Raw genomic sequence first — 12830 nt, 5'->3', positions numbered from 1 at the left:
CAAGGAAGTGATGAGGCTGCCGATAAGACGGTGTAGTCCCTCATTCGTCCAGGAGTGTTCTATCATAGAAAAGGTTTCAGTCGTAGTCATCTGGACGCTGTTTTCAGAATCAAGACGTTTCGGCTGCCATCCAGAAGTCATTCTCAATTGTGAAAAAATGGACTGTGGTAAACCCTCACGCTAATACACTTGTTTACCACAGTGTATTAGCACCGTGGTCAAGCCAATCATATGCTAATCAGGTACTTAACAGTGATGAGGGAGGTGCAGCCAGAAAACAATAGGCCTGATTATTGATTACTGGGCCATCATGGAAACAATTAGATCAGTTTCAGGTGAAACTAGCTAATCAACAGATACTCAGGTAGACTCCTTCCTGAGGGCGGGGCTTATGTAACACAGAGTAGCTTAAATTTCTGAGTTCCCGTTCCATTTTTTCACAATTGAGAAAGACTTCCGGATGGGAGCCGAAACGTCTTGATTCTGAAAACAGTGTCCAGATGACTACGACTGAAACCTTTTCCACGATTATACAGTGAGGTGTTTCTATTATTTTGTTTACCCTCATTGATGTGAATGGGGTGGACAAAATAATAGAAACTCATTAGTTTTGCTTGGTATACATAATAAACTGGCAACTGAGTGTATAACAAGAATATGAGCAACGGCAGTGGAAGAACCTGAGGCAAAAAATTACTGACAGTGTCAGTGTGTGCTGGGGGCTTATTGGGTGGGGTGGGGTGGGGTGGGTGTCAGGGTGTTATAAACATCACAAACATGATTTAATCCCACCAGTCTGTAGAGTCTGATGATCTGACAGGCAGCTCTGTCTTCCACTCTTCTCATCTATCGTAATATATTAACATTTTTATTAGTAGTAGTAAAATCACCAAATCTAGTTTTTACTGACTCAAGTCAGCAGATGGAGCAGATATCCAGCAGAGGGGTAAGTATTTATTGTTATTTTGTTAAGAAAGTATTTTTGTGTAAAAACATTTTAAAAGGAAAAAAATTATAATTTGGATCATTTTCACTTATATGCTCTTATTTATTATCTTATCTTTTACTGTATAATTTTATTACAGTCTCATTTCCTTTGTCAAAAATCTTTGTAACTATGTTAAGGATAGTGTTTATTATAGTTTTTATTATCATCATTATATTACCAAGTGTTACTTTTCTACAGCTTTAAACACACCGATATATTCTATACAAGTACCTCAACACAAAGTATTTTTAATATTAAAAATTAAATAAATTACCTTTAATGTATTTGGATTCTTGATTTGAATTTCTATATATTTTTGTATTATATTTAAACTATTGTTCAAACAATAAATGTAGTACATATTTATAAATCAGTGAATATGATTTATATAATGAATGATTGTTGATGATTGAAAAGTTTTTTAATTATTGAAATTATATAACTTTTAATTTTATTTATCAAATTGTTTTTTATTTCCCTCTTTAAAATGTATTTGAATTTAAATTGTTTAACTATTGTTTAAACGGTGTGTTCTTTTCTTTTAAAAAAAAGCATTTTAAGCTGCATTTTGTGCACGAAATATATACATTATTAAATCACATGATTATTAATGTTACAAATGCAACTTATCATTATTTAACTCTGCACCAGAACTCTATTTATTAATTCCCTGATCGATTTATTATCCAGTCATGTTACATGTATTTCTAATTGATTGATCTCCTGCAAAAGTGAGTGTAAATTAGCTAAGTTATTGATCTTGTTTCAGGAGATCGGACTGATGAGCGGACTGAATCAGGGCCCTGCAGGTCCGACCTGTGGTGGGTAACACAACCAAATATAACGAAATATAAATATCCTCAACTTCAGATGATGAAAACACACACACACACACACACACACACACACACACACACACATCATTTTTTAATGAGTTCTTTTTTGTTGTCATATTTCAGGTAAACCTCAGGTGTTTGACTGGTATCAACCTCAACAGCAGTACTTGAATCTGACCAACAGGGGGCGAAACAACACGTCACACACTCAGACTGCTGCTACTGTGAGTGTGTGTGTGTGGTCAAACTATCCCTTGAAGCTAATACGTTCCCCTTCTAACACTATCAGTGTTAAATGTAACCCAGAGAGTCTGAGGGGTGCACTACCTCCAGGCTGTGTGTGTGTGTGTGTGTGTGTGTGTGTGTGTGTAACGTGTTGACCATACTGTAGTTTAATTTTAGTCCTCTTGTCAGTATGTTAGCCATCCAACACTGTTAGGAAAACATAGCTTAGAGGAAAAACAGATGAAAGCTACAAGCTGCGGCCTCTTTCTGTTACAATCAAGTACTTTTTATGTACTGCTACTACTATAACTTCCACTACTACTGATACTACTGCTACTACTTCTGCTACTACTACCTCTTCTTGGTATTACAACATAAAGTTCCAAATTATATATATGGTCATCCAAGCTACCACATCATTAAAGGGGTCCTGTGGAGTTTTTGAACAATAGTGGTTCAATGGAGTAATGTTTTTATGAGCGGGTTCCTGCTTTGTTTGTATTCACATCCCGCCATTAGTTTCATGCTCTTCCACTGATCAACAGTCGGTGACGGTAATGTGCCAAAAAAAAAACCCAGCAATGCGCCAACAAAGGCAGTGAAGAAGAAGACTACTGTAGCAAGGACACATGGACGTAAACAATGCACATATTAAAAATTTTACAGTTATAATCCTTAAGGAATTCTTTGATACTATTTATGGTTTTCATTTTTTCTGCCATAGCCATTTAATGTATTTACATTCAGTAATAATGTCTCTATATAGAAGTTTTCATAGTTAGTGGCGGAGTCCGCCATTCGCTGCGCTGGACTCAGGTGGCAGAGCATGAGGGATTGACAGGAAATGATGCATCATGTAATCCAATGTTACTGTTTGTAATGTGATCTGACTGGTATCAGCTACATTGTTCACTGTATCGCCAAATCAGAACTGGATTAAGTTACTGCTAATGCTAACAAAACATTTCCTGCTGCTGCTGCTGCTGCTGCTTCACATTAAAAGTACTGGACAAACATGGGGTGGCTTTTATTGTGAAGCAGTCACAAGGTGGGTTTCCATCCAATCATTTTTGTGCGCAAAATGAAAATGTGCAAGTTTTCGGTGTTTCCACTCAAGTTTTCCACCTGTTTTTAAGCGCATTTTCAATTTGGGCACCAAAACAGGTGGAAAACCTGAACCTTTTGCCGATATCCTCGAAATTCGGTTAAAATTTGTGTTACCTTTGTATGGAAACCTGGCTACAGTCGTGTGCTACACACTACTGGCACCATGTGCAGCATTAAATCATATGGAGGTTGTAATTATTACTGACTGACTTCTTTATTAAAACAACCTGAGTTTGTTTGGCTGCACTGTAAACAGATACACCAGCTGCTCTAACGTTGGATTACTGACAAGTAGCTGCTCACCACTGTTTGATCTAGTGTTAAACCAAACATGCTTTAACACGTAACCACAGGTGTTGCCAAATCAACTTTATGCTTATGCTTTAAACTAAATGTTTAAAAAACTCCATGGGGGAGCTTTAATAAAATGGGAGTACCATCCATCCATCCATCCATCCATCTTCTTCCGCTTATCCGGGGCCGGGTCGCGGGGGCAGCAGTCTAAGCAGGGACTCCCAGACTTCCTTCGCCCCAGACACTTCCTCCAGCTCCTCCGGGGGGATCCCGAGGCGTTCCCAGGCCAGCCGAGAGACATAGTCCCTCCAGCGTGTCCTGGGTCTTCCCCGGGGCCGCCTCCCGGTGGGACATGCCCAGAACACCTCCCGAGGGAGGCGTCCAGGAGGCATCCGGATCAGATGCCCTAGCCACCTCAGCTGGCTCCTCTCGACGTGGAGGAGCAGCGGCTCTACTCGAGCTCCCCGTGTGACTGAGCTCCTCACCCTATCTCTAAGGGGCGCCCAGCCACTCGGCGGAGGAAGCCCATTTCGGCCGCTTGTATCCGCGATCTTGTCCTTTCGGTCACTACCCAAAGCTCATGACCATAGGTGAGGGCAGGGGCGTAGATTGACTGATAAATCGAGAGCTTTGTCTTTCGACTCAGCTCCTTCTTTACCACAACGGTCCGATACAGCGCCCGCATCACTGCAGGCGCTGCACCGATCCGCCTGTCAATCTCACGCTCCATCCGTCCCTCACTCGTGAACAAGACCCCGAGATACTTAAACTCCTCCACTTGGGGCAAGGACTCCCCACCCACGCGAAGAGAGCAAACCACCTTTTTCCGGTCAAGAACCATGGCCTCAGATTTGGAAGAGCTGATTCTCATCCCAGCTGCTTCACACTCGGCTGCAAACCGTCCCAGTGCATGCTGCAGGTCCTGGTTTGAAGAAGCCATCAGAACGACATCATCTGCAAACAGCAGAGATGAGATCCTGTGGTTCCCAAACCGGACACCCACCGCCCCTGACTGCGCCTAGAAATTCTGTCCATATAAATTATGAACAGAACCGGTGACAAAGGGCAGCCCTGGCGGAGTCCAACATGCACCGGGAACAGGTCTGACTTACTGCCGGCAATGCGAACACAGCTCCTGCTCCGGTTATACAGGGACCGGACAGCCCTTAGCAAAGGGCCCCGGACCCCATACTCCCAGAGCACTCCCCACAAAGCGCCCGGGGCACACGGTCGAATGCCTTCTCCAGATCCACAAAGCACATGTGGACTGGTTGGGCAAACTCCCATGAACCCTCGAGCACCCGATGGAGAGTATAGAGCTGGTCCAGTGTTCCACGACCGGGACGAAAACCACTCTGCTCCTCCTGAATCCAAGGTTCGACTATCGGACGAATTCTCCTCTCCAGTACCCTGGAATAGACCTTACCGGGAGGCTGAGAAGTGTGATCCCTCTGTGATTGGAACACACCCTCCGGTCCCCTTCTTATACAGAGGACCACCACCCCCGGTCTGCCAGTCCAGAGGCACTGTCCCAGACGCCACGCGATGTTGCAGAGACGTGTCAGCCAAGACAGTCCCACAACATCCAGAGACTTAAGATACTCAGGACGGATCTCATCCACCCCGAAGCCTTGCCACCAAGGAGCTTGCCAACAACCTCAGTGACTTCGGCCAGGGTGATGGATGAGTCCGCCTCCGGTCCCCAGCCTCCGCTTCCTCTTCGGAAGACGTGACAGCGGGATTGAGGAGATCCTCAAAGTATTCCTTCCACCGTCCGACAACATCCCCAGTCGAGGTCAACAGCTCTCCACCCGCACCGTACAAGGTGTTGGTGAAGAACTGCTTCCCCCTCCTGAGCCGTCGGACGGTTTGCCAGAATTTCTTTGAGGCCGACCGATAGTCCTCCTCCATGGCCTCTCCGAACCTCTCCCAGTCCTGAGTTTTTGCCTCTGTGACCGCACGGGCTGCAGCACGCTTAGCCTGCCGGTACCTGTCAGCTGCCTCGGGAGTCCCACGAGCCAACAAGGCCCGATAGGACTCCTTCTTCAGCCTGACGGCATCCCTTACTTCCGGCGTCCACCACCGTGTTCGGGGATTGCCGCGCGACAGGCACCAGAAACCTTGCGACCACAGCTACGAGCCGCCGCATCGACAATGGAGGTGGAAAACATGGTCCACTCGGACTCAATGTCCCCAACCTCCCCCGGGATCTGGGAGAAGCTCTCCCGGAGGTGTGAGTTGTAGACCCTGCTGACAGAGGGCTCCGCCAGACGTTCCTAGCAGACCCTCACGATACGCTTGGGCCTGCCAAGTCTGTCCGGCTTCCTCCCCGCCAGCGGATCCAACTCACCACCAGGTGGTGATCGGTTGACAGCTCCGCCCCTCTCTTCACCCGAGTGTCCAAGACACGCGCGGCCGGAGGTCAGATGATACGACAACAAAGTCGATCATCGACCTCCGGCCTAGGGTGTCCTGGTGCCACGTGCACTGATGGACACCCTTGTGCTTGAACATGGTGTTAGTTATGGACAAACTGTAACTAGCACAGAAGTCCAACAACTGAACACCGCTCGGGTTCAGATCAGGGGGGCCGTTCCTTCCGATTACCCCTCTCCAGGTGTCACTGTCGTTGCCCACGTGGGCGTTGAAGTCCCCCAGTAGAACAACGGAGTCCCCGGGTGGTGCACTGTCTAGTACCCCTCCCAGGGACTCCAAGAAGGCCTGGTACTCTGCACTGCTGTTCGGCCCGTAGGCCGCCACAACAGTGAGAGACCTGTCCCCCACCCGGAGGCGGAGGGACGCGACCCTCTCGTTCACTGGGGTAAACTCCAACACGTGACGGCTGAGCTGTGGGGCTATGAGCAGGCCCACACCAGCCCGCCGCCTCTCCCCGCCGGCAACGCCAGAGAAATGGAGCGTCCAGCCCCTCTCGAGGAGACGGGTTCCAGAGCCCAGGCTGTGCGTGGAGGCGAGGCCGACTATATCTAGCCGGTAACGCTCAACCTCCCGCACAAGCTCAGGCTCCTTCCCCCCCAGCGAAGTGACATTCCATGTCCCTAGAGCCAGTTTCTGTGTCCGGAGATCTGGTCGCCGGCCCCTGCCTGCGACTGCCGCCCAGATCTCTCTGCACCGGCCCCTCACGGATCCTCCTGCGGGTGGTGGGTCCACGGGAGGACGGCCCCACGTCGCTCCTTCGGGCTGTGCCCGGCCGGGCCCCGTGGGGAAAGGCCCGGCCACCAGGCGCTCGCCGTCGGGCACCCACCCCAGGCCTGGCTCCAGGGTGGGGCCCCGGTAGCGCCAATCCGGGCGACGTAACTGGCCTTGATTTTAAATAATCCATAAGGGTCTTCTGAACCGCTCTTGGTCTGACCCGTCACCCTGGACCTGTTTGCCATGGGTGACCCTACCAGGGGCATACAGCCCCAGGCAACATAGCTCCCAGGGTCATTCGGGTACTCAAACCCCTCCACCACGTTAAGGTGGCGGTTCAAGGAGGGGAAAAAATGGGAGTACAATAAATTAAAATCTACAAATATTAAATGAGACTGAGGTAAACATACAAAACATCATGTTATGTTGGGTAGACATATAAAAACATAAAGTTATATATATTATATAATTATGACTACCACACCATAAATGCTTCACCTCAGGCTGCCCTCTAGTGGAGATACTGCGTATTACAATCTTGCTAAGCTTGTGTAAAAATTTTAATGCTAAATATCTAACTCAACAGCTTGATAACACAACATATATAATGTTTGATAATGCATAATTTTTGCCAACCTAAACTTGAAAGCAAGATTATAAAGTAAACTTTTACGTTTGAATTGTCTCTGCTCTCTCTGCAGTCGTCCATGCATCCTCTCATCCCTCTCCTCCTCTACAGCGACAGACACGTCCCTCCTTCCTCCCCGTACAGCCAGCCAATCAGTGCACCCGCTGCCCGGCAGGCAGACGCCCCCTCCAGGACACACCCGTGTTACCATGGCAACAGTGTCACCAGGTGAGTTTGTGAAGGTTTCAGGTAAATCTGGATGACTTCATATGTTTTAAAAATCTACTAGAATAGTACATGTACTACTGCAGTCACTAGTAATACTACTTCTAACACTACTGAGAAAATTAGTACTGCTACTACCACTGATACTGCAAATACAACTACTGAACTGTTACTTCTACCACTGCAACCATCACAAGTTATGCTAACTCTACTATGTAATACTAAAAGTACTACTACTATTTCTACTACAGCAACCACTTATTCTACTACTACTGCTTCTACTAAAGCTGCTATGACTAATAGTAAGAGTCGTAGGTACTACTACTGTACAGTTACTAACTACTACTCCTGTACTACTGTAATAGACAGTACAGTACTACTTCTACTACAACAACTATTACTTCCAGTACAACTGCTGCTACTTCTATTACTTCTAATACTACAATTACCACTATTCCTACTGCAGTGATAACTGCTGCTATTAAATGTACTCTTTGTCCACCTGTTTGTGCAGCACTACTGCAGCAGTACAGTGGATGGAGCTAGATGACCTCCTCTCTCTCTCTGCGTCCCTGTGTGTCCTGTATGTCTCTCGCCCTCAGCAGCAGCAGACAGCCTGTGAAGAAGCCTCTGAACGCCTTCATGCTCTACATGAAGGAGATGAGAAACAAAGTGCTGCAGGAGGGACGAGAGAGAGAGAGCGCCGCCATTAACCGCATCCTGGGACGCAGGGTGAGAGAGTGAGCCCCGTCCAGCCCTGATGACGTCATAGTGATGTCATCAACTATCTCGGGCATGGAGACTACACACTTCTAACTCAAAGACTGTGTTGCAAATTGGAGGTGTGGAGTTTGAAAGATGTCTTATATATGACGTTCTTATCTGAACCCAAACCATGATCTTTTCCTAAACCTAACCAAGTAGTTTTGTTTCCTAGTGAAACGAGGGGGGGTTGTGGCGCTCAAAAAAATGTGTCCACCATTTTACAGCTGCTTCTTTCACAATGTAAGTCTATGGGAAAAAAATCTTGTGGGTCCGTGTGCATCATGTGACGAACTCGGAAGTTGTAATTCCACGGTTTGGCCGCTATGTCAAATTGGCTTCAAAGCACAGCGCACTTCCTGGGGGCTTGATCTAGACACGACCTTGAGGCAGGGAGGCTCTAATGAAAGACACTATCCAGGTGCATTATGGGAAATTCAGATTGATACCACTGTCATATCCGCACGGTAAATGTGAAGCTACAGCCAGCAGCTGGTTAACTTAGCTTAGCATGAAGAATGTAACAAAATCCCCCTCCCAGCAGCTCTAAAGCTCACTGATTAACATTTTATATCTCGTTTGTGTAGTGGGCGTGTGCCAGAGTATTTCCTGCTCTCCTCTGAACTAACTCCAGCAAGTCACTGCTCTTGGCCAAAAACATAGTCCGGCAAACCTTCGTAAAACCACAACGTGTCATTTTTACACTTTTGTTTTTGCACAGATTAAACAAATTAGATATAACGTGTTAATCAGTGAGCTTTAGAGCTGCTGTTTGTTAATAACCAGTCTCTGTCACTCTCTCTCAGTGGCACACTCTGTCACACTCTGAACAGTCCAAATACTTCGATCTGGCCCATAAGGAGAGACTGCTTCACATGCAGCTCTACCCTGGATGGTCCGCCAGGGATAACTACGTATGTACTGTACATCTACCATGTATACTGTGTGTGTGTGTGTGTGTGTGTTTCAAAAAAATCTCCAGTTTCTTCTTTTCTCTTCAGGGCAAAAGGAAGAGGAAGCGGAGCCAGCAGCCCACAGGAAGCTGCCCCAGGTCGGGTTAAAAGAAAACAAAATAAAAGACTTCTTCTTCATCTTTAATGCCAGTCAGAGTCAGCTCAGGAGTATTACACCTACTACTTCTACAGCTACTACTTCTACTACTAATATAACTACTTCTACCACCACTACTGTGATGATGTGATGACACACTTACCTTCCCATCATGCACCACACACTTATTTAGGTGTATTTGACCTCTGACTTTAGTAGTAATAGGTAGTATTACAGTGTTATTAAACTACTACTTCTACTACAACTATTGCTACTTTTACTACTACCACTACTACTAATACAACTACTTCTACTACCACTACTACTGTGATGATGTGATGACACACTTGCCTTCCCATCATGCACCACACACTTTAAGTGCAGCTGACCTCTGACTGTGTGTGTAAATCCCTAAAATGATCTGTTGTTGTTTGTTTCCCTGCAGCTGGACTCTGAGTGCTGGATGAGACCGCTGAAGAGACAACATGTGACACACACACACACACACACACACACACTTAATGCACTAAAATGTAGTGAAGTTGCTGCTGATGAAACTCTAGTTTGGTTTAAATCTATGGTTAACATATTATGGTTATTTACATACTTGTTTCAACAAGTGGCTCATGATATGATATGGTGTCTCTTTCTTGATTATATCAGAGCAAAGCAATTCAGTGACAACTAAGTAGTGTCTGTTGATTGATATGCAGTTTTTAAAAAATTACTTTTTAAATCATACTCAAAGTGAGAATATGCGGACATTTCCATCATGGCAGCTGTGGACGCTGGAGATACAGATCTGAGCATGCATGGCCAATTAATTACTTTATATTTTTTGTACCTACAGTGGTGTGAAAAAGTGTTGGCCCCCTTGCTGATTTCTTATTTTTTTGCATGTTTGTCACACTTAAATGTTTCAGATCATCAAACTAATTTAAATATTAGTCAAAGATAACACAAGTAAACACAAAATGCAGTTTTTAAATGAAGGTTGTTATTATTAAGGGAAAACAAAATCCAAACCTACATGGCCCTGCGTGAAACAGTGATTGCACCCTAAACCTAATAACTGGTTGCTCCACCCTTAGCAGCAACAACTGCAAACAAGCATTTGCGATAACTTGCAATGAGTCTTTTACAGCGCTGTGGAGGAATTTTGGCCCACTCATCTCTGCAGAATTGTTGTGATTCAGCCACAGTGGAGGGATTTCGAGCATGAACGGCCTTTTTAAGGTCACGCCACAGCATCTCAATAGGATTCAGTTCAGGACTTTGACTAGGCCGCTCCAAAGTCTTCATTTTGTTCTTCTTCAGCCATTCAGAGGTGGACTTGCTAGTGTGTTTTGGATCATTGTCCTGCTGCAGAACCCAAGTTTGCTTCAGCTTGAGGTCACGAACAGATGGCCGGACGTTCTCCTTCAGGAGTTTTTGGTGGACAGCAGAATTCATGGTTCCATTTATCACAGCAAGTCTTCCAGGTCCTGAAGCAGCAGAACAGCCCCAGACCATCACACTACCACCACCATATTTTACTGCTGGTATGATGTTCTTTTTCTGAAATGCGGTGTTACTTTTACGCCAGATGTAATGGGACACACACCTTCCAAAAAGTTCCACAGAGTATTTTCCCAAAAGTCTTGGGGATCATCAAGATGTTTTCTGGCAAAAATGAGACGAGCCTTAATGTTCTTTTTGCTCAGCAGTGGTTTTCGTCTTGGAGCTCTGCCATGCAGGCCATTTTTGCCCAGTCTCTTTCTTATGGTGGAGTCATGAACACTGACCTTAACTGAGGCAAGTGAGGCCTGCGGTTCTTTGGGTGTTGTTGTGGGGTCTTTTGTGACCTCTTGGATGAGTCGTCGCTGCGCTCTAGGGGTCATTTTGGTCGGCCGGCCACTCCTGGGAAGGTTCACCACTGTTCCATGTTTTCGCCATTTGTGGATATTGGCTCTCACTGTGGTTCGCTGGAGTCCCAAAGCTTTAGAAATGGCTTCATAACCTTTTCCAGACTGATAGATCTCAATTACTTTCTTTTTCATTTTTTCCTGAATTTCTTTGGATCTCGGCATGATGTCTAGCTTTTGAAGATCTTTTGGTCTGCTTCACTTTGTCAGGCAGGTCCTATTTAAGTGATTTCTTGATTGAGAACAGGTGTGGCAGTAATCAGGCCTGGGTGTGGCTAGATAAATTGAACTCAGGTGTGATAAATCACAGTTATGTTTTAACAGGTGGGGCAATCACTTTTTCACACAGGGCCATGTAGGTTTGGATTTTGTTTTCCCTTAATAACAACCTTCATTTAAAAACTGCATTTTGTGTTTACTTGTGTTATCTTTGACTATTATATGTTTGATGATCTGAAACATTTAAGTGTGACAAACATGCAAAAAAATAAGAAATCAGGAAGGAGGCAGACACTTTTTCACACCACTGTATTCGTTCTAAAAGAAAACTAGAATTACCGCCCTGTGGTTGTTTGCCACAACCAGTCAAGTTGCAGTTTACATCCATGTCCGTCCAGACTCATAATCTATGTAGTGAAGTGTATTTTTTGGCTAAATGGAAGTGATTGATCATCTTTGATGTATGATTCCAGTGAATATACATGTTGAACTGATTAATGAAGGATTAGCATAGATGTATTGGCTAAACAGGTACACATGTGATTCTTATAGAGTATATCTACACAAAATGTGCTGCTTTTGTTTTCTCCTAGCATTTTTAGATGCGAAGCGTCTCTGTGAGCTGTAGGTGAAACTCACTGGATCACGATTAGCTATCTGCACTCCAATACGTTGTTTGCAGTCATGTGATACTGATGACGCTCGAAATTCAGAATGAGGCAGGAAGTGAAAGGCAGAATAGACAAGATGGAGGAAATCCCGTACTGTAGTTATTATTTACTCATTGTGTCGTCCCAGTCAACATGTGTGTGAAATCTGGAATCGCGCAATTCATTTTTACATTATGGCTATAAACCTATTTAGAAGTCACAGTGACCTTTGAGTCAAAAGTGTCACCTATTAAGTGTCCGACCAGCTGTGAAACATGGTCACTCTCTCCACTTCTGTTCCTCAGTTATGGTGTTGAATAAAGGCCAAAAAAGTTTTTTTTCCCAGGACATGATGTCACTGTGAAGTTGACCTTTGACCTTTCGGGTAAAAAATGTCATCACTTCATCGTTGTACCCCATTAAACATCTGTGTGAAATTTTGTTGTGTTTTGTGAAGTCACAGTGACCTTTGACCACCAAATCGTAATCAGCTCATCCTTGAGTCCAAGTGGACGTTCCTGAGATATTGCGTTCACAAGAATGGGACGAACATCCCGAAAACATCACACAAACACTCTGTTGCTCACTGAATAAATGTGTTTTGTATTAAATTATTATTTTCGTTCTCTGACTCAATTTACTTTAAACAGAAAGTGTGTCTGAATCATTGTGGAAAACATGTTTGTTGCTCAATAAACAACTATTTATTTCTGTCTCATGCTGTGTGTGCTTGCTGATTGGCTGAAGTCTGAGGTTGTGTCCAAAATAACTCCCTATTGACTCACAATCCCA

The 12830-nt window shown here is 44.9% G+C and overlaps 1 protein-coding gene across 1 annotated transcript; it reads left to right on the top strand.

The window, feature by feature from the left end:
- The first annotated feature begins 798 nt into the window (after positions 1 to 798).
- On the top strand, positions 799 to 10132 carry LOC122870294 (transcription factor 7-like 2). The gene is made up of 8 exons (XM_044184443.1): positions 799 to 946; positions 1758 to 1809; positions 1948 to 2048; positions 7302 to 7456; positions 8056 to 8185; positions 9022 to 9129; positions 9217 to 9266; positions 9711 to 10132. Exons 1-8 carry the CDS (start codon positions 923 to 925, stop codon positions 9730 to 9732), a joined length of 642 nt encoding a protein of 213 aa, XP_044040378.1. The 5' UTR covers positions 799 to 922; the 3' UTR covers positions 9733 to 10132.
- The last annotated feature ends 2698 nt before the right edge of the window (positions 10133 to 12830 follow it).

This window comes from Siniperca chuatsi, linkage group LG22 (assembly GCF_020085105.1).
Source record: "Siniperca chuatsi isolate FFG_IHB_CAS linkage group LG22, ASM2008510v1, whole genome shotgun sequence".
In the NCBI taxonomy this organism is placed as follows: domain Eukaryota; kingdom Metazoa; phylum Chordata; class Actinopteri; order Centrarchiformes; family Sinipercidae; genus Siniperca; species Siniperca chuatsi.
The sequence above is the reverse complement of the archived record's forward strand: the minus strand, read 5'-3'. Positions and strand labels throughout refer to the sequence as shown.

What these genes read in the sequence shown, in the direction of transcription:
- LOC122870294 (XM_044184443.1), top strand. Translation starts at nt 923, where the DNA reads ATGGAGCAGATATCCAGCAGAGGG. An exon ending in CCCTGCAGGTCCGACCTGTG is followed by an intron (nt 1,810 to 1,947) that starts GTGGGTAACACA and finishes GTCATATTTCAG; the next exon opens with GTAAACCTCAGGTGTTTGAC. An exon ending in ACCGCATCCTGGGACGCAGG is followed by an intron (nt 8,186 to 9,021) that starts GTGAGAGAGTGA and finishes ACTCTCTCTCAG; the next exon opens with TGGCACACTCTGTCACACTC.